The following is a 25,236-nucleotide window of genomic DNA, read 5'->3' as shown; positions in this document are numbered from 1 at the left end:
CTACGCTAAACAAATCTGATGTAAGGTTTAAAAAAAGTGCTAGCAAAAGTGCTAGCAAAATTTTCAGATGATCAAGAATTGCTTCAGACCTTCAGAAGGTGTAAATTGGGATATCTTTCTTGAAATGAATGAGTAATACTTAACATAAAACTGTTCTAGAGTAGTTTTGAGAGTTTTTTCTTAATGTTAGGAAAATTCTGTAAAGTTAGACAGCTGGGAAATACGAGAGCTTACAGGGCTATGGCAAGTATAGTCTACTCTTGCTGCTACATTTGTGTAAAATCTATTTCATGATTCTATTAATGACAAGGGTATATAGAAACGATAAGGACTGTATTTTGGAAGAACCAATTATAATAGTCTTACATCTTCAGGGAATTTCAATTTAATTGAAACCACTGAAAGGAAAAGAAAGAGAAAAAAATAAGCCTCTACCAAATTTATAATTGGGAGCAGCTGAACTAAAACATGCACGGAAGCTATTAGGCTATGTTAATAGAAGGAATAAAGATAGTACTGAAAGTACAAAAATGCCATGACATAGATGGAAATCAGTTCTCAGTTTTGCTTACCATTAATATTTTGACGTCTTAAAAAGATGGAATTTTCTCTGTTCACCTTAGTCCATCTGAGTAGAAAGAGAAAAAAAAAAAAATATATATATATATATATATTTACACATACTGTATCAAAGCAGAATCTTGCTTTTTCCAATATTAGGTATCTATCAAAAAGATACTGAAATTGTTCCTTGAGGATACTTACCTCTTCTCTAAGAGAAAAAAAAGAGCCTAGTCTGAACTATAAGTGTCTAAGATATCAATGGTGTCAATGCCTTTTAATTTTTTCATTAATGACCTGGGCGCAGTGCAGTCTCATTAGTTTGGATATGATACAAATTTTGAATGAACGATTGTGATATCAAACGATGGGTTCTGCTGTCATTCAGAGGGAAAGAGACAGACTGAAGAAATGGGCAGAGAAGAAATTCAAGCTCAACAAAGACAAATGCAAAGTCCAGCACCTGAGAAGGAACAACCCAATGTACCAGTACAGGCTGGGGACCAGATGGTTGAATAGCAGTTTTGCAGAAAAGGACCTGTGGCTCTCGGTAAACACCAAGTTGATCCTGATCCACCAATGTGCCTTTGTGGCTATGAAGGCTAAAAGCATCTTGGGTATGAGGAAAAGCACTGGAGCACTGCAAGGCAGGTGATGCTCTGTATTCAGCCTGGTGAGACATAGCTGGAGTGCTGTGTCCAGTGCTCACCCGCTCAGTACAAGACAGACAAACACACCAGAGTGTGTCCAGCAAAGAGTAACAAAGATGAGTAAGGAATCAAAGGGAGTCTGAGAGAACTATTTTCAGTTTAAAAATGGAGTTTTAGTAAAATTCATAGGTGTTTCCTTCATGTTATATAATAAAAAAATAATAAAGAAAAAAAAAACAAAGAACCTATTCCTCCAGATAGAGAGATAAATATTACCATGTATTACTAACAGGTTTGCATATTCGTTAATACTGCAATGTCTAAGCTAGGCATCAAGTTGAATATATATTGATTTTTATATCTTTAATATCTTTATTCATGATTTAGGTGAGGGAATTGAGTGCACCCTCAGTAAGTTGGCAGACGACATCAAGATGGGGGGAAGTATCTGTCTTCTGGAGAGTAGGAAGGCCCTACAGAGGGACCTGGACATGTTGGGTCGATGGGCAGAGGCCAATGGGATGAGTTTCAACACGGCTCTGTGTCAGGTCGTTCACCTTGGCCACAACAACCCCATGTAGTGCTACATGCCTGGGGGAGAGTGGCTGGAAAGCTGCACAGAGGAAAAGGATCTGGGGGTGCTGATTGATGCTGATTGATGCTGATTGATGCTGATTGATACTTGAACATGAGTCAGCAGAGTGCCCCGGTGGCCAAGAAGGCCACTGGCATCCTGGCTTGTATCAGGAATAGTGTAGCCAGCAGGGCCAGGGATGTGATTGTCCCCCTGTACTCTGCTCTGGTGAGGCCACACATCAAGTACTGTTTTCAGCTTTGGGCCCCTCACTACAAGAAGGACATCAAGGCCCTGGAACATGTCCAAAGAAGGGCTACAAAGATGGTCAAGGGCCTGGAACACAAATCCTGTGAGGAGCAGCTGAGCGAACTGTTTATCTGGAGAAGAGAAGGCTCAGGGGAGACCTTATTGCTCTCTATAGCTATGTGAAAAGAAGTTGTGGGGAGCTGGAGGTTGGCCCCTTCTCGCAGATGACTATTGATAGGTTGGGAGGAAATGTCATCACGCTGTGCCAGAGAAGGTTTAGGTTGGAAATTAGGAGACATTTCTTCTCAGAAAGATCAGTCAGGCATTGGAACGGGTTGCCCAGGGAAGTGGTGGAGTCACTGTCTCTAGGGGTGTTCAATGAAGGGTTGGATGTGGTGCTTAAGGACATAATTTATTGGGTGACATTGGTAGTAGGGGAGTGGTTGGACCAGATTATCTTGGAGGTCTTTTCCAACCTTAATGACTGTGATTCTATGATCACAACTATTTTAATGAAAAATCAGCTTTGTATCAGCTACTTGCTTTAATTTTGTTCTCTGAAGTCAAAAACAACATCTCTCCTAAATAGTGAAAACAAAGGATGTTAGAAGAGACTACCTGATTGTACAACCAATGTATATTTTGCAGCACATGACCCACACATCAGTCCACATGTTATAACATTGGCTGAATCTTTTCTCATGGACAATCCTCCTACAAAGTCCAGGTTGCTCTTTACCAATTTTTTCAGACAAAAGTGTGGCATTTCTGCCTAGTGCTGTCAAGACATTTCTATATATCTGGAAATGGCTGGCCAAATTTACATATCCACAATGTAGATGTCAACATAGCTAGCTGTTAAGAATTCCTTTACACTCAAGGGAGAGAAGTTGAATGTTTAAAGTAGACAGCTAAAATAGGTCAGACAAATTGCTCTCTTCCTATGTCTACTTCTCTCTTTATATACTTGACTATATAAAAAGAGACTTCACAATGAGCTCATTTATGAGTAAGTGTCTTCTGTGCTTCTAAAATTTGGTGACAAGTCCTAGGTCACTGAAGGGTTGCTTCCCCAACTGTGCTTATTTCTTGCTAGCAAGAGTCTCAGTTGACATGAGAGACACATTCACTATGTCCTTTAATATAAATTATGAAAGTGGCATGTTACATTCAGGGTGTTTTAGGGGGGAAATAATAAAATGCTCTGAATTCTACACTTTACATTGAGAGCCTAAAGAAGATAAATAGAGTATCAATTACATAACTACCTGTTCATTTCTAAGCCAAAGGTGTCCATCTAGCAAAATTTGTGTCAAAACCAACCTTAGAGTCCCCCTTCCCTGGGGAGAACTTGGAAATGCTGAGGTAGTGTTCTGTGAGACAAACTGACTGGTAACAGCTGGAGTATTCTCCTTGGCTGCTTCTTTCTTTTGCACTCTTTCATTCTCCACCCATGTGTATTCTGCATAACAGAATTCTGTTCATGCCAACAAGAAACACTGAGATAACTGTGCAAGGAATGGGTGGCTTTGATGCAACATATAATTTTCAGTCTGCAAAAGTGTGATCGATCTTGCATATTTTCAGAAGCTTTCAGATTTCTGCACCTGTGCAGTAGCTCCAATATGCTGCATGGGAAGGATGTGGTGAACAGCCCTGACCAGACTCTGAATTAAGATTAATTAAGTAATGAACTCACAATTGATCACCTCTGGTCTAAGCCTTTGTTGGTCAGCTTTGAAATTTATTGCTTTTCTTTCAAACCACTGGAACACAGTCAGAAGACCACAACCAAGAGCCTTGCATATCATGTTTTCCTTTTTTTTGAGTGTGGTCTCAGTAACAACACATAACTGCCTTATGCAGTCTCTAAAATCCTCTTTTGTTCATCCTATATGGGTACAACTCTTGAGTTACGGTATAACAATTCCATCTTTTATTCGATATGGGATTCGATATCAAATTTGATATAATTGGATATGAGATTTGTTTTAAGTATCAATTCTTTTATGCCTACCTGGGAGCAGACATGTCCTGCTTGGAAGAGTCTCACTATCTATTTTTATTGGTCACTGACATCATAGTGTACACTCTGCGTTTATGGGCTTCCCACAGTGGGATCCTCCTCAGCAGGCCTTAGACTTCTGTAATATATAATTCACTTATGACCTAGGTGCACCAGAGTCCTTTTTTAGATAGGAGAAAGAAATGGACACTTGCAGCAGAGCAAATTACCAGAGCTCTTCCAACCTGCCCTTGAAGGACCTATGATTCTCCACTAAGTAACACAAAGAATCTTCTGTGGCACTGAAAATGTCTGCAGTGGATAGATGAATCTCCTTTTATAGATAATGTGTGACTTTCTTAAGTCATCAGTTGACCTAAACAAGTCATTTTTCTTCCTGTGTTTCAGCTGTGCTTGAAATTATTCCCTGAAGACCTTCAAGGTTGTTTTTTTTATTATTATTATTTTTATTTTTTTTCCCTTAGAGGGTGTAACCTCTGTACTGTTGGCTATTCTGGTTTCACTGATTTTAATTATGGTAGCAGATGCAGATAAAACAACTGCATGAAGCACCAACACCTCCAATTTACTAATAAAATGACAGGACGTGACTAGAAGTGACATCAGAAATCTATACAATAATTCAGACTTTCCTTCCAAGCCTTGTATTAATATTTTTATTTCTTCTCCCAGTACTGAATGAATTTGAAATGTTTTATAGACAGTGTCTCTACTTTTTTAAAGTTCATTTTTCTTGTAAAATATAGCTGATTGTACCTAATTGTGAGATAATTAGCCTTTTATTGGTAATAAGTGGACTCTGCACCTGTATGTGTCATACACTGTAGGAACTGCTAAACTATATGTGCAGATTTCAGGTCCAAGACACAGATTCATGGGTCTGGTAGCTGGTATTACCTAAAAAACACTTGGGCCTCTGTGGATGATATGAAGACCTCAGTCCATTTTTTGATACAGGTTTCCGTGACTACCTTGAAGGCAAAAATGAAGCTGATTCTTTAACTTGCTCTGCAAAATGTCAAAGAAAGACAGTAAAATGGTTAGCAGATGTTCTTATATCTTTAGAAGTTTCTTTGAAACTAGCATAAAACACAAAACCTCCACTCTTCAAGCCTAGTGAATGCCAGATTAAAGTAAAACCCTACCTTTAAAAAGGTATATTGGAAAGAGTGTGTTCTAAAGGTTACCGCTTTACCACAGGTTATCTGTCCATACATTTAGTCAGTCCTCTCCCACCCTTCTGTTGTGTTTAAATCTTGTTTTTGATGCATTACAGTGGCACAATCCAAAGACAAAATTAAATCTCCATACCACTCTCTGGCCTTTCTGGCCAGGCCTGCCTGCGCACAGGAGTGCAAATTATCAAGGAATAATTTCCAATCCAATGTCTGCTGATGCGTCTGCAAGGTTGTCTGTTGCTTCTGTTAATGGAGTGACTTTCTTTTTCCATCTTTTTGCTGCTGAATGTCACCATGGATGTTTTTGCTCCTCCTCAGTTGAGATCTTATCAGTCCCTCATTATTTGATAAACCATCAGAAATACAGTTAAGTAATTAAATTCAGTACCAGAGCAGAGCAAGAATGATTGATCGAGTGGGGATGGAAGAAGGCAGATCAGTTCAGAGAATTTTATGAATCATTGTTCTCCATTTAGTCAGGGTCTGGATAAAGAAGACAAAAATCTATTGAGAGCTTAATTTTCTTTTTCTTTTACTTTTTTTTTTTTTTTTTTTTTTTTTAATTGAAAGACTTTAATTTGTAAATGCTGATGTCTTTATGGTACATGACAGTAAATATAAAAATTGAGTGTCCAGTGATTGTAAAGGTTATTCCACATTTGCCTTTACCATTCCTGTATTTACTTTTTGTATTCAGTATGATTTCTTTTCATCCTTTTCTCCTTTGCCACATTCTGATTTTTTTTTTTCCCAATATGACCTATTCTTTCTACATACATGTTTGCATGTTCTCTATCCCTGAATTTTTATTATTTGTGACTTTTTTTTTCTCCCTTTCTCAAGAATTTGTTTACATGTGTAAACGTTACTCCAGTTTGGAAGATGTATGCCAGTCTTATTTATGCCCACATAGGTAATAGGTGGCATACAAAAAACCTGCATCACAGAGTAAGATTTTAAAAAGCACCTCTGCATTCAAAGTCTTCATTTACATATGTGTGGTGGTTTTACCTTGCTAGGCAGCTGAACTCTATCACAATCATTCTCTCACTGCCCCTCCTCAGAAGAGGAGGGGAAGGAGGGGAAGAAGAAAAGGAAAACAAACAAACAAACAAAAACAAACAAACAAAAAAAAACAACCTACAGGTTAAGATAAGGATAATTTAATTAAAGGGGAAATTATTATAAAGATAAAACTATTAATAATTAAAAAATTTAACTAAAGGGAAAAGAAAAAGGGGGAAAGAGAAAAAAAAAGAAAAAAAAAAGAAAAGAAAAAAAGAAAAAAAGAAAAACAAGTAAAGGCCACGTGGAAGCACAGAGGAAAGAAATTACTCTCTACTTCCTTAGAAATTACTCTCTACTTCTACTTAGAAAGAAATTACTTTCTACTTCTACAAGCAATGCTTGACCACATCCTTGAAGTAGGGCCTCAATGCACGTAGCCAGTGTTTGGGAGGACAGACGTTTTCACAATGAGAGCCCACCCCTTCCCTCTTCTTCCTTTTTCCACCTTTTATTGCTGAGTGTGACATCATATGGTACAGAATATTCCTTTGGTTGGTTTAATCCAGCTGTCCCGGTGATGTTCCCTTCCCACCTCTTGCCCACCCCCAGCCCGCTCTCTCTGGGGTGGTTAAAGGGGGTCCTGACGAGGTGCCAGTATTATTCAGCAGCAGACACAACACTGGTGTGATACCAGTGCTGTTCTAGGTTCAAGTACAGAGCACAGCACTGCTGCTGCAGGGAAAGTTAACTCCATCCCAGCCAGACCCAGTACAATCTGTAAACAAAACAGATGAAAGAATTTTTTCTGGCCTTGAGAGGGCTAAACTCATACCTTCCTAAGCAAAAAGATTTTGTATAAACTACTACAGACATAGCCAAAGACCACTAGCTGAGTTTATCTTGTAGGAATTTGGTCTGGAGTGCAGAGATAAATGGAAGGGGATCCATCTCAGGTGATGGACAAATAAATTTTTAATGAATATCTCAGTGCTAAAACCTGCCTGTAGGTAGGACATCAAGCTCAGACCTCTATCACCAAGACATGAATATCTCAGGCAAGATGTTTTTTTAAAAGGTAATGAGGTTTGGATCCTGCCAGAGATTCAAACAGAAAATTTCTTGTCAATATTATGTAACTATTTTGAGAATCTTAATAAATTGGACTGCATGGGAGTTTTTAAACAACGAATTATGACATAAAGAACTAGGATGTATTTAATGCAAGGGATACAATTCTGATGGTGTCCTGACCACATGTTTAGCTCCTTGTCACAGACAAAACAGTGAAAGTCACAGATATGTATGGCACTGTCACCCATGTAAATCAATCCTGCTATGGATAAAACTTTAGCCTGTCTGAGAGTACAATTAATTTCTTTCCATCTCCATCGGTGTGTGCTTGAAAAGCTATCAGTTTATTAACAAATCTGGTCATGGATTTTGTTGTCTGGACAAGCAAACTCTAGGAATAAATCTTCAAGTCATACCATCTCTTAAAAAATCCTCACACAGTCATGATTCTGAGCCATTACTGAAATCAGGACGGTCAAATCATGACTTCAGAAATGAAGCAGACAGGCCCTTTGGCTGGTTCAAAATGTTCCATTCTGCCTTCTACCATTAGGTACAATTGAGGCCTTTGTTGTTACAGAGTCTGTTTCAGTACTTTTTATGATGCAAGTGACTGATCTTAAAGCCGTGTCCTCTGGCCTTATATTTATTGTCCGAAAAGGTCTATAGTAGCTGCAATCAATAAGTATGATTGACTTCTAATATATGCAACTGACAGTTCAATTGTTGTGCTGTTTTCTGTCCATTTCTTTCTCATTCTCCACCATGTTTTACATATTTATAATCATTTTCTTCTTTCACTGCAGAAATTTGAGCCTTGACGTGAAGACATTGACAATAACATCTGCAGAGAGTGTGTGCTTCAGCCCCAGTAACAGTGTTAAAAAAAAGCAAATCTCGAGTAAAGATCAAAATTGAGAGACAAGATGGCCATCAACTGGAAGACCTGCTTCTTCACTCTCATATTGTTTCCCATGGTAAGGATAATTGACCTTGTAAATAAGATGTTATTATTTAAATACGTATTCCCAAGTCTAGCACTTGATAAACATTAAGGTTCTACTGTTAACATTCATTCTGTCTTTTTCTGTGTGGACCCGTAAGTTATGATAAGCCTTTTCCGACTTCCTTTGTAGTTGCAATAGAGTTGGGACCACTGCTCATCCTGCACAAGGGAAGTCTGTTCTGTGAAGGGATTTGTTCAGTGCTAGTGTCTGAGATTAAAAATAACAATAAAATAAAAGTAATAATAAAACAACATAAATAAATAGTGGGATGCCTATTTGCAATCTGCTTAAGATTGATTTTTCCAGGCAAAAGCGATAAATTTAGAGGTTTCCATCAGTCCTATGAAGACTAAGCCTTCAGATATTTCAGCCAGTGCTTTTGGTTGCCTCAATTTTCAGAGGGTCATTTTTCAGAAACTATACAGGAAGGCCATTAAAGATATAGGCATTCAAACTCTTTAGTCACTTTTATGAAGAACTTGGGCTTTTTATGAATAGTACTTGGATTTATTCACATCATAATCCTTCACTTACCAAATAATGTACTATCCCTTGAATCACTCAGTCTTAACACATTTTTGGGGATTTGTCATGTAAGTCTATTCTTGCTTGTTGTCCCCATTTGCATTGTGGCTCTATCTAGTCTCACATAAAAGCTGTAAGAACATTGAATAAAGCATTTTTTTTTCACTTTGAAACTGTAAGCAACACTATACAACCTCTATAATAAATTCATCTTGCATTTCAGCTCAGCTCTTAGCTAGATCATTGATCATAACTGTGCCTTTCATCATGTCTCAGGAAGCACTGCACAAAGGGATACCAGAGAAATAGCACTGGTATTTAAATTATCTATCTTTCATATTAATAGCTTTCTATAACTTCCATACAAGTACTTAACAATTGCTTAATATTCTCTAACAGACAGACATTTTAAAACACTCTTGAAATATAGTTTGGTTTTATTTTTAAGGAAGAAATAGTTAATATGGTTTTGATTTGACTAGAACTGTCACTGTAAACTAGATATATTTTACCAGTTTTTACAGTTTCTTGCTTATTTGTACTGATTGTGTAACTTGTCATCTTCAATGCATAATGGTCAGCATACAGTATTCACCTTTTTTTGGTACACATAAATATGCATATTTTCCTCTAAGGTCTTATTCAGAAACCACTGTAATTAATTGCATATCTGAAATATAACATTGTTCAACTAGATTCTTTAGAATGGGAATGTTCATTCAAATAATTTAACCCCTCACCATATAAATATCTGATTTTTGATTTTTTTTTTTCTGGTAAATGATGCTTCTGACTATTCCTATTCAGATAGAAAGTATTACTTACTATGTTTAATTTTTGTGTTTTATCTCTGAAATAGTTACACTAGACTTCCTCTAAGGTAATGGGGAAGGAAAAACCCATCAGTTAACCTATTTCATATGATTATTTTAGCATGACATTCCTGTCTTCCAGAGGTGCATGTATCTATCCACTATAAATGGAGGTTAGCTCAAATTCAGGTGCTGTGGTTTTGTGCATAGATTAGATTACATAACCTCACCTTGATGTATCTAGTTTGAGACCCAGAAATGACAAATGACATGTCTCAGTCTCTTAGGAGTTCCCATCATACAATTAAGCCTAGGTCAACCTCCATGTTTTATCATCTTAAGTGACAGTAAGTGGTATCCTACATCAGGTGAAACTGGAATGCAGATTGGTAGAGCTGCTGAATTCCTGGGTAAGAAAGAACATTTTTCAAATTGTAATAAAATTAGTTATGTGATCATGTGAAGTGAAAGTCAAATGGAATTTTTTTAATGACCAGTGATCTTCCACATTTCAAGATTTTCGGTGTTCAGCTTGAGACATCCAAAAGGTATCTACTTATTTAGAAGTGAACAATTTTTAATTAAGGAAAATAATTGTGACTGAATATATCTCTTGAGCTTTTAGATAGATGACCTTCCTGGCAAGTGTAAAAGGACAGAAAGTTTCCAATACTTAGCATTTCAGGACATAACTGTGATCATTGAGCTGGATAATCAGTGATCTGCTCTTGCTTTTGGAAAGAACAGCTCTCTAATGAAATACTATGAAGCAAACCAGAATTAATAAGAACAAATATGCTTTTGTCTGTGTGGTTTCTGCAATGTTTATGAGCTTATTTCTGAATGCAAGTTTTAATCATAGACTCCTGCAGGAATCCAGGTAGTAAAATTAGTGATATTACATGCATGAACCTGTGAATATGCACATACATTTCTTTGGTCAGTGAAGAGACTTATGCCCGTGACAGAGATTATACCATAATTTGTGTATACTATTCATTCTTTATTACCTCCCTAACATTCATTTTCACAGACTAGAACTCAGGAATGCTGAATGTTATTTATGGTTCTTCCCTTGCTGAGAATTTTTATAATGCTTGTGGTAACATATTTTCCCTCTGTTGGGACTCACTTTCTCTTTGAATCATCCCTTATATGCTGTGCTGATGTCCTCAAATTGATACTATTCTGTCATACAGATTTCCAGATTTTTTGGATGTGACATTTTAAAAAATTAGAGTAAATTTGAATGTCATCCTGCCCTCCAAAAGGTTCCTTAAAAAGTCTTGTTTTACCTTGCTGTTCTCTAAATACATCTGGTACTATTCAAGAAATATCTGTTTACCTTGAAGAAGAGTTATTGTTTTCAGCAGTGGTATAGTTCCCAATTTCAAGGCACATCTCCATCCCTCATTAGCATTAGCTCCTGAATCTTGAATCTATATACCTGTTTGGATGTGCATGTTTTTGTTACATCAACAGATAGTCCTATTTTATTCACAGGTAGCCAAACCACACAGACTATGGTCTACAATCACATACAGGTCAAAAAAGGGCAAAAAGAGGACAAAATATATTAATGGAAAGCTATAGTTGCCTTCAATTCTAGTCTCGGACCAGAAAAAAAGAAAATAATATGCTACTTAAAATTTAGATGTTGTCATGTTAAGCCAATTCTAATTATCGTAGACTAGATTGATTAAATTTTCATGTGTTTAACAAGTTATTTTGTATTTGTCAATCTCAAAGGTATTCTGGTACTTGAGGCAGGATCTAGAAGAAAGGTACATGTTAGACATGTAAAGGAAAATGTTTGAGAGTAATTCTTGAAATTTATTTTTTTTTTCTATTTGAAATGTTTTTCAAACCAAATGTCTATATTGATATTTATTTATTTATTTTTAAAGCCAGACTGCTTATTTTCAGTCACTCTCATAATTTTCGGTTTAGTCCAAACATCTTATCTTTTCATTTATACATCAGTTTTCTTCATCCCACCTATTTTTATTGTTTTTTCAATTCATCTGAGATAGCACTAGGCTGTTGCTTTTGGGGTTTTAATTTTTAATCAGAAATGTTAAAAAAATTCACCATAAAATTAGTGAAAACATAGGATCCATAGGATCCAAAGAAACCATGGTTTCTTTGTCTGGCTCCAAATGTACTTGAGAAACAATGAAATTCATGACTCACAAAGTTGGCTTAGTATATGAACTGAATTTTAAATGTAACTGCAATGCAGGTGTTCTAACTGTCTGTAATAATTCTTTCATTTTTCAACTAATACTTGGAAATTCTTGTGGATGCGTTTTTAATATTGCTAAGCTTAAATGTTTGAAGTGAAAAGATATTTCTTGTAGTGTTTCATTAGTTGGCAAACATGTTCATGGACTTCCTCTAAAAATAATAATAATAAATGCAGAGATGAAAAAGAAAGGTGTTAAGTGATGTCTCTTGTATACCAACATTGAAGTGCAATCTCAGTATGAAGGTCAGATGTATAAATACAGATGTGTAGGCAGCATCTCACAGATCAGAGAATCAGACCTCAAAGTGATTGTTTTCAAGTCTCCATTCATTAAGAGAGGATGAGAGAAACTAGGTCTTTTTTCTTAGATCCTGTTTACTGGAGAGGTAACATCTTCTAAGGGTTTAGAAGACCTCTGTTCTTCTCTGTTTAGTCCACAGAGAAGAACTATAATTATTAATCTGTAGCTGTCATTTCCAGTGGCTAGCTACAGTCAAACAGAATCATCTACATTTCAGTCTCTGTAATTTTTTTTTTAATATGGGAAGCAGTATATTCAGATACACTATTCCACTACTTTCTCTTTGTCCCTGCTATGTTTGCTTGAGCATCCATAGCTGAAATGATGTCCCCTCTCACTGGGGACAGAAGCGTGTATGCTTGTGTTGGTGTCTGCTCTTTAAGGAACCTGTTTTTCCATGTAGGATCTAATGAGCCAGCTTTTGATCAGTTTATTGGCCTTATGATTTGTAAGAGCTCATGAGTTTACAAATCATGAAATGTCAAGCTTTCTGTAGGATTGCGAGCCTCTAACACAATGCACAGATGCATGGGACTTCTCTGTTACTTGCAATACCGCAGCAGCTCCTGTACAATGGCTAGGGACCTGCTGGGAATGTCCTCCAGAGGAGAAATACCTCGGCCAGCCAAGGTGTTACTGATGCTATGTTTTTTCTTCTCATCACAAGATGGCGCTGGGGGGAATCAGCAGAATATAAAGACCTCTTAAAAGCCTGTGATTTATTTAAAAAAAAAAAAAAAAAAAGAAAAAAAAAAAAGAAGAAGAGTCAGGATTTGTAATATTGGGTAGGGTTGTTTCAAAACAAGCTTTCAGAAAGTCTGTCACAGAGAACATCTAAGGGATTCCGTGCTGCAAAATAATAATGCCTTGGACACCACACAGCTTAAAGAACCTTGTTAGGAAACAAAAAATTTTATCCCAGGTCCCAGATGTTCCTTGCCTTGTCAGCAAGGGAGGATGAGTACTTCTAAAGGGTGACTGATTCCACCTGAGAACTCTGTAAATCCCTTTGTTTCTCTGGGAAACTCCTAGTGTGTTGACACCCCTAGGACACCAGAGGCTGGTGTGAGGCCTCCATTTTATGTTGGTGCTGTGATTAGTAAACCAGGACTTGCCATCGCACATTGGGTGCGATGTTAGGTGTTAGTTGTGGAAGAAAGACACACTTGATTAAAATATTTTAAAGCTTATTAAACTTATTTGCACAAAACATGAAAGTCAAACAAAAAAAAAAAAAAAAAGAAATTCTAGAAAAATGCTTATTCCATCACCCTCTGGTTCATAACACTACACACAAACATAGGCTTATATGTGTAATTTTCCTTATTTAGGTAGGCAAGATATCTAGGTCTTAGAAATGCAAGGCCTATATCTAGGTCTTAGAAATGAAAGGATTATGAAGCAGAAAATAGTTGTCCTACATTAATGCCTTCACTTTTTTGCCCTCTGGTAGTAGTAATAATTTTTGTGACAGGCAAATAATATGATGACAACACTGATTTAAGGATATCAATATGATTCTTTTGCCTGCTGGTTTTGAATTCATGAGCTTGGAGGAGTATTGGATGAGCAGTCAAATACCAAATTAGGAAATAAAAAAAAATGTCTTGGAAAATAAGCCTGTTTAATAATAATAATAATAATAATAATAATAATAATAATAATAATAATAATAATAATAATAATAATAATAATAATAATAATAATAACTCAAAATCAGCGATTTTTTTATGTTTCTTAGCTATTAATATCCAATACCTGGAGGTATATTACTCAAGTCTCTAGCAAGTCAGCTGCTGGCCTCCTCTTCCTAAAGTTTGTGGAGTCAGCAGCTTAAGATTTACCTTAGAGGCAGCTTGAATAGATAGCTGTGATGCAGAACCAATGCTGCATTAAAGAGAAGGGGGAAATGGAAGCAAAAGAGCAGGATGAGAGGAAATGAACAAAAAATAATAATAAAAAAAATGTTAGAGGTCTGGTCTTCTATATGTCCCCTGGTCCCTCTCACCATCATTTGTAATAAATAGCTATTCTTTACTTTTGCTTCCCAATCTGCAAAGTAAACACTCCACTGCTTCTTAAAGTTAATTCACCTCCTTCAGCAAGAATCTGGGCCTTCTTGAGGATCAAGTAGTTATGCCTTAAGCCTGCCTGGGGGAGCATACATGAGCAGTGCTTGCCCCAGGATTACACATCACAAGGCCCTCCAGATCAGTGGTTGCTTCTGAAATAGCCATAGGGACAGGAAGGAGATGCGAGTCAGAGTGTACTGCGCTTAAGGCTGCTTCCAGGGCTTCTTTTTCAAGCCAACAGAGACACAGCTATTTAATCAAAGACTATGAGGCCTATTAAAAAACACTGCCAACCATAAAGCCCAAGTGTTGCTGTCATTGTAGTCCCCAAGGGCACAGAACCCAACTCAACAAAACTCTCTTTGTATTTCTGGGCAGGGGGTGAATAGCTCACTCCAGGCTTCCTTGTGTTCATGTTCCTGAAAAGAAAACAGGGTTTCAGTCAGATTTACTTTTTTCCCATGTGGAAATCACTTGGAAGAGAGGATTGGTGAGGTATGGGTCCCCTTCTGCACTAAAACATGGCGATCTCAGTGATATCTCAGTGCTGTATAATTTGTGATATTTATTACGTGCTGTATAATAATAGTTGTGTCCAGAAGAGAATTATCACCATCCTAATGAATGAGAACAGTCTACGTATATTTCTGTTCCTGTTAGAGCTGAGGTTTGTACCTAACTGATGTCAGCAAGTGCACTTAAGACAATATTTAGCCTTCTAAAATCTGGATGTCTATTTTAAGATATTTATCTATATTAGAATCTACTAACAATCATTCTGTAGTCAATAACAAGAGATGGGCACCTCCAGACATTGGTATGACCCATCATAAACTGCGTAGTGCTCTCTTTGCTGCAGAGTAATTAAAAAATAGCTTAGACTAGACTTTGATTTCTTTAGCTCTTAGAAAACTCATCTTTATTGAGTAGTATGTTACCTTTTATGGATATCATGTGAACGCTGAATGAATGACTAAGTCACTCTTGTGCAATTGATTGTCTTGCATTATCAATATCTTGGGACTCATTTTCATAAAATGGCTTGTCAGGTTATCACAAATGCTGTTTATTATGTTTCCTGGAATACGTTTTTAAAATCAACTATTGAATATGTTTTCTTGTATGGATGAGGATAGACGCCAAAAATCACAGTGTCTCTAGAAAAAAAAATAAATATATATATATATATATAAGCAAATTAATAATCCATACCATTAAATACTTCATGATCTTTCAAACAACGAAAGGAAATCAATTTTTAAGAGAACAGGAAAAATATTTTCCCTACATAATGCAATTTAGAATTATTTTGTAGCACTTGGATATTTTTCTTTCCAGTAAAGATTAAAGCATTTTTCTTCACAATTTCAACCACTTTTTTTTTTTTTTTTTAAGAAAATAAAATTTCTAAATAAATATTCTGTTCAAACAAGACACTTAAAACATAGAAAGCGAGCACTTTATAACAGTTCTCCCCCTTTTTAAAAATGAACAAATGACAACTTCTTTGCTATTGATACAGTTTAGACTGTAGACTTCATCGACATATTTCCTAAGGGAAAATACTCTCAATAAATGTCTTTCAGCCAGATCACGCTTGTGTCTGTTGGCAACTTTAATGGTTTGTCAGCCTTTGTATGCAGTCAGTACACACCCTGCACCAGTATACTTTATAGATGTACACTTATTCTGGACTGGTGAAAAGTTCTGTTGAAGATGCAAAGTGGTAGTTTTTTTACTGCTTCTGGCCTTCCTGATAACATATTTATGCAACGTCCTCTTATGACAAATATTGCTCTGTATGCTGTTTTAGGAGTGCAAAATTCTTATTAGTTCTCTAGAGCTTTATACAGAAAAAGAAAATACTTTTGCTTCTGTGTGCTCTTTTAAAATGCTTTTGGTCCTACAGTTTCTGTCTGACTCAGCATCTGTGGCCAAAATATGTTATATGGAAGTTATTTAGGCTAAATGCAGACTGCTGATTTGATGTTTGAAGCCCCCTGGGGAAAAACAAACAAACAAACAAACAAACAAAAAAAAAAAAACAAAAAAACACTATAATGTTAACTACTTGTATTTGCAGGTTTGGGAAGGGGAAATACAGACTTATTTGTTTGTTTGTTTGTTCGTTTTCATTACTTAACAGCAACATCTAAGCATGTTACATATTTGGGCTTAAAACTAATCAGATCTTTATTTTGGCTTTAGTGTTTGTGAAACGCTTGCCAGATAAATGATAATGTAAAATGCATTACTAGGTAAGCATAGAAATACATTGAAGCTCAAAGGTATAACTTTATGTTTACTTCCTCAGAAATATTAAGCTGACTTTTTGTTTATTTATTTATTTATTATTTGCTGCCCTCTGGCTGAGCTGTTTTTAGTTATGTTATTTCTGTTAGCCAGGTTTATGATAATTTACTCCATTACTTAAAAATGTAAAAAAAAACCTTGTTATTTTTGCACTAAAAAACAAGTTAAATTCCTACACAATTATAGGTTAAATTAGTCCATTTTAGTATCTCTTCCAGCTACATACATGTGTAAAATCAAAACCTTTTTGCCCATCATGTGTTGCCTACTATGCCTGAACTGACAGCAGGCACACCCACTAAATAAACTGTAAGCTCATTTAAAGACACACATTTTCTTCATGTCTTCAGTCTAGTAATTTTGGTATTAAAAGTAGTGAAGTCATCATTTGCCCTGTAACTAGGCATGTCATAGAATCATAAAATCACAGAATGGTTTGTTTTGGAAGGGACCTTAAAGATCACCTAATTCCAACCCATGGGCAGGGACACCTCCATGAGACCAGGTTGCTCCAAGACCCATTCAGCCTGTCCTTGAACACTTCCAGGGATGGGGCATCCAGTACCTGTAGACACTCACTTGTCTACTACTGCAGGACAGGAAACAGAAGTGAGAATGGGCTGTAAAACAGCGATGGGTCTTTAATATCCCAAGGAAGGAAGACTTATGTGATCCCATCCATGCATATCTGGGAGATACTAATCCACATGATCAATGACTAAAGCTTTGTGCTATTGCTCACAAAACTCATCAGCTTTGTTATCAAATAAAATCTTAAAGCTAATTCAGGTATCATTTGATCCCTGATATTAGATAGTAACATAAAACATGAGAGCTGGAAGATCAAATGTTCGTCACGCCCCAGATTAGTGTTTAATTTGAGAAATGCTGCAGCCTCTTGTTCCTCAGTTCTTTGCCAAATAACACCAGCTGCACTGCTCTGCCTTCTTCACGTACGGCTAACATGTGTTCAAGTGTTAGAGCAATGGTGCAAAGACAGATGTATAAGATACAAGAGGTTTTGTTAATCTTAATCTAAACACTATAAGAAAAAAGTGTGAGTTTGCCTCCTGGAGATCATGATGTAAGTCGATGGCTGAAGAGCTCTAGACATAGCTTTCAGACATGCTGGGGTCTATATGTTCATGTAACCTGAAAGAAAAAACAAAAATGCTGGCTTCTGTATTTGTTTTATTTTGCAACTTGGACCATAAGCAAAACCCCCATTTGTATCTAAGTGAAACACAATATCATTTCATAATGTAGCTTGTTTTAATGAACTTATGATCCAGAACTGATGCTCTTTTTCTGCCTTTTGTTTCAGACGTCTTTGTGCATTGTACTTTTGCATGTGCAAATACATTGTATTTGCACCCTTAAAATCCATGGACGAGTACTGATAGTACATGACAGAAGTAGAGGGCACACCTGGGTGCTCTGGAAAACCATAGATGGGGCAGGACAGGACACTGTGAAGAAAGTGCCTCCTGAGTTTTCCAATGCTGATATGAAGTCCCACATAAATCTTCATCTGATGCATACTTTCATCTTCACATTGACATACTTATTCCTTTTATACCTCATGCAAGTATATTTGTTATATTTTTTCAGTTGTGTATACCAGATGTATTTTTTCCTTTCAGAGATTACTTTTTTTTTTTTTTTTTCCCTCAGGGTTAGAGGAATAGATAGAGACCAGAAGAGATAAGGTTGATTTTGCTTTGGTTTTCTCACTGTTACCTATTGCTTAAATCATTAATTCTGCAGATATTTAATTACAGGACACAAAGATGAAAATTCAGCTTTTTTTTTTTTTTTTTTTTTTTTTCCCTGTATCTTTGTTAATCAAATCCAGAATAACACCTTGTGGATGACACTTACTATTCAACTATGTTCATGGCTTTGGGAAAGAAAAAGAAAAATAGAAACAGAAAAAAAAAAAATAGGAGAAGGAAAAAGAATTAAATACTGAGTTTAAAATGATGTAACAAAAATGAAGGGAAAGTGACAGGGATGTGCATAAATAACATTAGTCTAGAGACTTTTATTTTTTCATATTTGAAAATGTGAAATATATGTATCTGTTGTCAAAGGATTAATGTAGAACATCTGAACATGGTAATCTTGAGGGTCAAATAAATGGAAGTAAACATATATTGGAGTCACCCAGAATAACCCATGAGGGACAGCACAACTTTGCTTTCAAGTCTTTTTTTAACTTAAGTGTAAACACAATTTGCTCTCATGGGAGAGGAATTTCATCTCTCACTTTCTCCGTTCAGTATGTATTAGGTATACATTATTTATATGTATCAATGCTTTCTTCTGATATTAAGAAAACCAAAGCAGTCTGAAATAGCTTCCCCCTATTTCTAACCCTACCCATCTCCATAGAAAATGACACTTTTTTATTAATAACAAATTGAACCAAATCAAAACATTACTGCAATTTAATTTTTCCATTCCTAGGGCTTCAGATGTATATCTCTTTTTCATATAAGTCATACTTCAGTTCAGAAATAAGTGAGGTTATGAAAATTTAGACCATTTACCTTAGAGTAAATGCTTCACTCATCATTATTCTCCTGCACATATATGTCTGTAAAAGTAATATACTCTGTGAAACTGATTTTTCTCTCTGTAATTGGAAATACAATATCAGAAGTGAACTTCTTGGGAGGAATGCATATGAGCAGAAAGCTGAAAATGAAGCTGGTAAGGTTAATATCTGAGAAATTCTGGTATCTTTCCTAAGATTGTGCTACATGTTGGCTCTCACCAGCTTCCTCTATTAACTACAGAGGCAAAATTTGCTTGTAGTGTTGGGATGTGTACTACATGAAGACTTTTGGAATCTAGAATGGCCAAAAATGTCAGAACCAGGTTTCACTGAGTCTATAATGTGGTCATTACCACTGATGAAGCAGCATCCAGCATTTTTGAGGCCAAACATATAAAGTTAGGATCTCTTCAGGAACCCTATTAAATCTGGCACACATAAATATCCCAGCAGAACCCTTCCCTCTTTCTCCAGAATGCCAATATAGGGACTCTTCCATGCAGAAGAAAAACTTTAAAATATTGGACAGCATTTAATTTCTTCACTGTAAAGTAGTAACCCTGTATGTTTGGACTTCAAAGTTTCCTTGTTCATTTTTATTTTTGCTTTTTTCTCTTTTTATTTTTATTTTTTTTGACACTGAAAATTTGTCTCTTGTTTAAATATGCAAAAGATTCTGAGTCCTAAACGTCTGCGCACTGCAGTCAGCTGCAAACAGCACAGCTGAAGCATCTGTTATCCTTGGAGAGATCCCCTGTGCCACTGTGTTCTGCAGCAAGAATGCCCTTGTACCTGCCAGCTAGGCTGGCTAGCTTAACACTTCAGATGCCTGCTGCATTTTTGGGGGGCTGAGCACAATAAGGGGGATGTACCATGAGGATAGTAAAATGCATTTGGAATCTGTCCTTATTCAGGAAGTTATCACCTATCTGTGCAAATTTCTATATAGCAGCAGAGCAGAAAATGCTGGAGCAGAATCTGGGTCATGACAAGACTGAAAGTGAGACCTGTGGCTTAGCTGTCAGGGTCTGAAATGGATCCAAATCCTGCAGGTTTCTTTGGAACACAGTCACCCTTTAAGGGGGAGATCTGTTCTTAGAAGAAGACCACGTCTGTAATTGTATTGTCCTTCCTTAAATCAAATCATTGCCTGCAGTGGCAAATACAATAGGAATTTGAGGCAGGGTATGCAATCTGGCTCTTTGTGTTTGTTGTTTCTTCTTCTTATTAGTAGTAGTAGTAGTTTTGTTTTCGAGTAACATGTGCAGTTTTATTTTGTAACACATCATATTTCAGAATTTCTTGAAATCATGACTGACGTTCAGCTCATGTAGAATAGTGTAGTTACCAGTAAGATGTTCTAAGAATACCTCATGAGCAAAACATATATGATAAATGCATTTCTGGGTGAATTTTATACCTAGCGACAAGCTAGAAGAGCAGGGGCTGGGTCCTGCCTATCTCCTGTCCACACGATTGCCTCCTGTGCAGTCTGTGTGCAACTTATCTGTTTTCATTTAGTTTGGTGAGTCTGCATTTTTATAGTGTGTAACAAGAAAATCCCACTACACATCACAATGAACCTAATCTAATTTGCTTTAAAGTTCAACTCTTGAATTTAAAGAAAAGAATTCTGTGGATTTTTATTTTTGCCAGTACAGATCAAACTCCAATTACTTCTGTCTGTCTCTAATGTTTTTATTGTGGCTAACACATGGGCCCCTGCTGATACTCAGTATGAGCATGCATTTCTCTTTTATGATGTATATGACAGAAATGCACTTTTGTCTTTCCTTTGTAATATCAGAAACGGGCATTTGAAGTCCAATATTGCACTCAGTCACCTGGTCACTGCATGTTCTTGAGCAGGACACATTTGAACTGCATTCAGATCATAAAGCATGAGCCAATTTCAAAGCTGCATGTTACAACCAATGAGGTTAAAGACAAAGGCTTATTTTCCCATTGTAAAGTATTACAGTATTACAGGTGTTGGCTACTTTAATTTAAGATACATACTACACAACAGGTAATGTGGCTGCTTCCAGTTATCTATATCTAGGGTGTCTTTAAACAGGTATCATTTTTAAGCTTACAAATGCCCAAGACAGAAATTTTTCATACAGCTAAGTTGCTATGAATCACAGATGTATCGAACCGTCTGCTGTGTCAGTGGAAGGAATTGTGTTGATCACCCTTTTGGCAATGGTTTACCTACCCAGAACTTAGCAACTGTCATGATATAACTGCATATCACCAGAGATGATGTTTTCTGAAAATTGCATTTAAATGTTAATGTGTAAATGTGTAAATTAAAGAGCTATTGCCAGGTATTTAAATACTGGTGATCAGCTATGATTAAATCACACACCCAATGAGAGTGCAATTCTTCTACTGGCCCGTTTGAGGTGGAAAAACAATGCACAGATAACAGTTCCTGAGACGTAGAATGGGGATGTGATTCATCAGTACAATGTCTACACCTTCACAAGTCACTTTGGGCTTGTTTTTGTTATTAGCAAGAAACAAGCATTGATGCTGCAAGTCTCTTTCTGTACCACGTTTTACCTAGATAATTTAAGTGACAAATATTGACCAACACTGAGTGTCCAAACCATTAACTGGCTGTGAGAGGAGCTTCTTCTGATACTTCTCAATAGCATGGTATCAATGTAGTCCTAAATAAGGAGTTAAGGCACTGATTATTTAGGCAGATAATCCTAAGGACAGTCACCTGTCACTAGTCCTCAGGACTAATCACCAGATTAGATCACCTAATAAAAGTAGCATTAGTCACATATTCTCTGTGGTATAAACCCAGGCTGAAGGATTATAATGGTTATAACGTTATGCAGGCAAATTTTGGAATTTTCTATCCTGTGGAATACTCAATGTGCGTTGTTTCAATGTCCTTTGTCATCTTCATCCAGCAGGAATATGTGAATATGCTCATATATCTAGTCTCTCTCTCTCTCTTTTTTTTTTTTTTTTTTTCCTCCCACAGAGTAAATTTCATCTCCTTTTAAAACTTTGATTCCAAAATACTGAACTATTTCATATTGACATCTTTAAGCAGAACAAAAACATTTCTTATTCCTGAACTGGATTACTTGAATTGCACCTCAATACCTCAACATTTCATACGTTTTTTATTTGTATCAATGACAAATGACTGTGAATGTAACTGACACATAGGAAAGTATAGGTACGTCACACTCTTTACAGTCATAAGCTGGGACAACAGAGGAACAATGCAGCTTGTGAACCATGGATCTGCCAGAAATATCTTTATAGTCACTGCTATATTTTCCTCCTACACAGTGCCAATAGCCCAAGAACAACGAAAGCCCCAACTTTATGTTTCCTCCTCATCTGCTTTTAAGAATCTCTTAAGCAAAGTCATTCTCTGAAAAATGGTAATTTGTTTTTGGTGGTACTTCTCCTTCTGTGTACAGTCTCACTGATCATCCTTAGGAAGTTTTCCTATAATATTTCTTTTCCTTTCTAATCCCCTTCACTCAGCTCCACATTGGCTCATCTCAAGGTGTTGATGCTCTGCCACACCATTCACTCTGTTTCTTCACTTCCTTCATGAATAAAAACTTTATTCCCCTCTTTGAGATTTTACAGTGAAGTAGTGGTGAAACTCTCCAGACACGGGAATGAGAAAGAACGGTTTGTTGAAAAAGCTAGCCTAGACGAGATCTTTTGTACAAGGTTTTGATTCCATGTGGGATCTGAGGGTTTTTTGTTGGTGGTTTTTCCCCTCACTTTGGCACAATATCTGAACCAATGGCTCTTAGTACTGAAAGGAGGAGGGAAATTGAGAATAAGCTTGAGTACTTCCATTACCACTGCTGTAAAAAGCTCTTTGCCTCTGTTCTTCAGTATTCTCCCCAGTCCCAGAGCCCCTTTGGGGAATATCAGACTGAAAGCTGTAGCACGACACACTTGCTGGAACTGCCTGTGGGGAGGACTGAAAGGGAGGAATGCGTGTGATAGTTGAGGGCAAATAGCTTTAATTTAATTAGTGGATTAATTAAAGCTTTCTCCCCTGAGTAGGCTATATGTGTGTGTGTGGAGAAAGTGTTTCTGCAGCCTCCTGTAGCTGTTCACCATGCATTTCTGTTCCAAGTGTGACTCAGATGGGGTTTCTATTGAACTTGCTGGGAGCCTGCACAAAACAAATTTCCTGTCTAAGATCTTTTCTCTTTGGGGTTTTGTTTAAAAGTAATGAAGTATAAATGGGCAAATAATAACAAGTAATAACAAAAACTTGCCTTGTAAATGAATGTGGCATCCGGCAGCATGACAAATACAGAAATCCTAAAAGGTTCTCTGTTCTCAGTGTCCCCTCAGTGAGAGGAGTCTTACGTTAGCACAAATTCCCTCTGCCTTCACTTAGTGAAACTCATCAAGAGATTTTTCAGTGTAACAACCCATTCAATTACTTGATACCTTTGTCTCCTCACACTTTACAATGATCCTAGGAAGTCAGATTAAGGCCAACAGTGTCCTGGGCTGTATTAATAAGACAACAGCCAGCAGATCTAGGGCCATGGTTATCACCCTTTACTTGTTAGACCACATCTAGCATGTTAGGTCCAGTTTTAGGCTCCTCAATATAAAAAAGGTGTTAAGCAACTGAAGCAAAGCCATCAAGATTGCCTATAAGTAGAGGATGAGGAAAATAGCCTTGTGTAGCTGGTGGAAGGAGAGGCTTTTGGGATAACCTAGTAGCAGCCTTACAATAACTATGAGGAGGTCATCAAGAAGATGGACCCAGGTTCTTTGTCATGGTGCATGTCATGAGGACAACAGACTATGGACTAGACATAAATTGAAACAAGGGAGGTTCTGACTGAATTTAGAGAGATATTTTTTTATCCTGAGGACAGTTGAAGTTGCACAGAGAAGCTGTGCAGCAGTCTACATTCTTGCAGGTTTCGAAGACCCAGCTGGGAAAAAAAAAAAAAAAAAAAAAAAAAAAAAAAAAAAGAGAGAGAGAGAGAGAAACCTGTCCGGACCCTACTGCTGACCCTGCTTCGAGCACAAAGTTGAACTGAAGATTTCTGGAGGTCCCTTCTAACCTGAATTATCCTGTGATTCAATGATTCTATCTGAGAGGTGTGTGTCATAGATAGTTAACATGTATGTTAAATTACAGTTGCAGCCACCAGAGACAAGGATACATAGGTAAACACAAATGTATATTAATGACCGTTATATTAATGATGTTTAATTATATTAAACACTAAATCTGTAGATCAAAGAAAAAGGTTAAGACTATCTTTTATACACTCTATTTTTCAATTGCTCTTATATCCGATGCACCCTTCCAGGGCTACTTTAAACAAGGAACAGTGCTATATTACCAGTGCTCTCTGATGAGTGACAAAGAGGTGTGCCTTTCTCAAAAATCCTCTGGAGGTAATATACAAGGGAAACAAGCCTTTCTGTCCATTGCTATTTCTCTCAGAAAAGGCTATTCCAAATAAGTTGCAGCATGATCGTCAGGGACATTTTAGGGATCACAGGGAAACAATGTAGACCTCTCTCTATTCAGAGTTCAGGTGGGAATTTTTCATACTTTAAAACAGACCAGACTAAGAAGATGAGGCTGTGGAAGACTAAGTTAACAGAGCAAACCTAGGAGTTGGACAAGCAAAATCTTTGTCACCTAATGTTCACCCCATTGGATCAGCAGTTCCCCAGGTGAGAAGAGTGTTGTGTCCCAGACTGGTCAGAGATTCTTTTTCAGTTCCCCCATTGCAGATGTCCAACTGAATTTGAGCATTATACCCCAGATTTCTGTAAATATAACTCCTAATTTCTCAGTTAGTGAATCAGTGTATTAAAAAAAAGTAGATCCTACACCCCAACATCCATTCCAGCCATTTCTCCTTACTAATCAGTCTGAACTGTCATGCTGAATGTGCACAAAATATGTCTACACAGAACTGAAGCAAACTGACAACAGAACCCCAAGGAAAAAATATTTATCATTTATCATCATTTATTCTCCTTTGTTAAACATGAATTCCACCAATTTACATATGCATTATTTGCCTGAAACCCCCA

At 36.8% G+C, this 25,236-nt stretch overlaps 1 protein-coding gene across 5 annotated transcripts in view; it reads left to right on the top strand.

Annotated features, from left to right (window-relative positions):
* ADCYAP1R1 (ADCYAP receptor type I) overlaps window positions 1-25,236 on the top strand; it is a 138,534-nt gene that overhangs the window by 26,673 nt on the left and 86,625 nt on the right. For all 5 annotated transcript variants that reach the window (XM_032182860.1, XM_032182859.1, XM_032182857.1 and 2 more), the window contains exon 3: window positions 8,124-8,294. In XM_032182860.1, the coding sequence (XP_032038751.1) occupies window positions 8,244-8,294 (51 nt within the window). In that variant the 5' untranslated portion in view covers window positions 8,124-8,243. The remainder of the gene's footprint in view (window positions 1-8,123; window positions 8,295-25,236) is intronic.

Source organism: Aythya fuligula, chromosome 2 (assembly GCF_009819795.1).
Source record: "Aythya fuligula isolate bAytFul2 chromosome 2, bAytFul2.pri, whole genome shotgun sequence".
NCBI lineage: Eukaryota > Metazoa > Chordata > Aves > Anseriformes > Anatidae > Aythya > Aythya fuligula.
The sequence above is the reverse complement of the archived record's forward strand: the minus strand, read 5'-3'. Positions and strand labels throughout refer to the sequence as shown.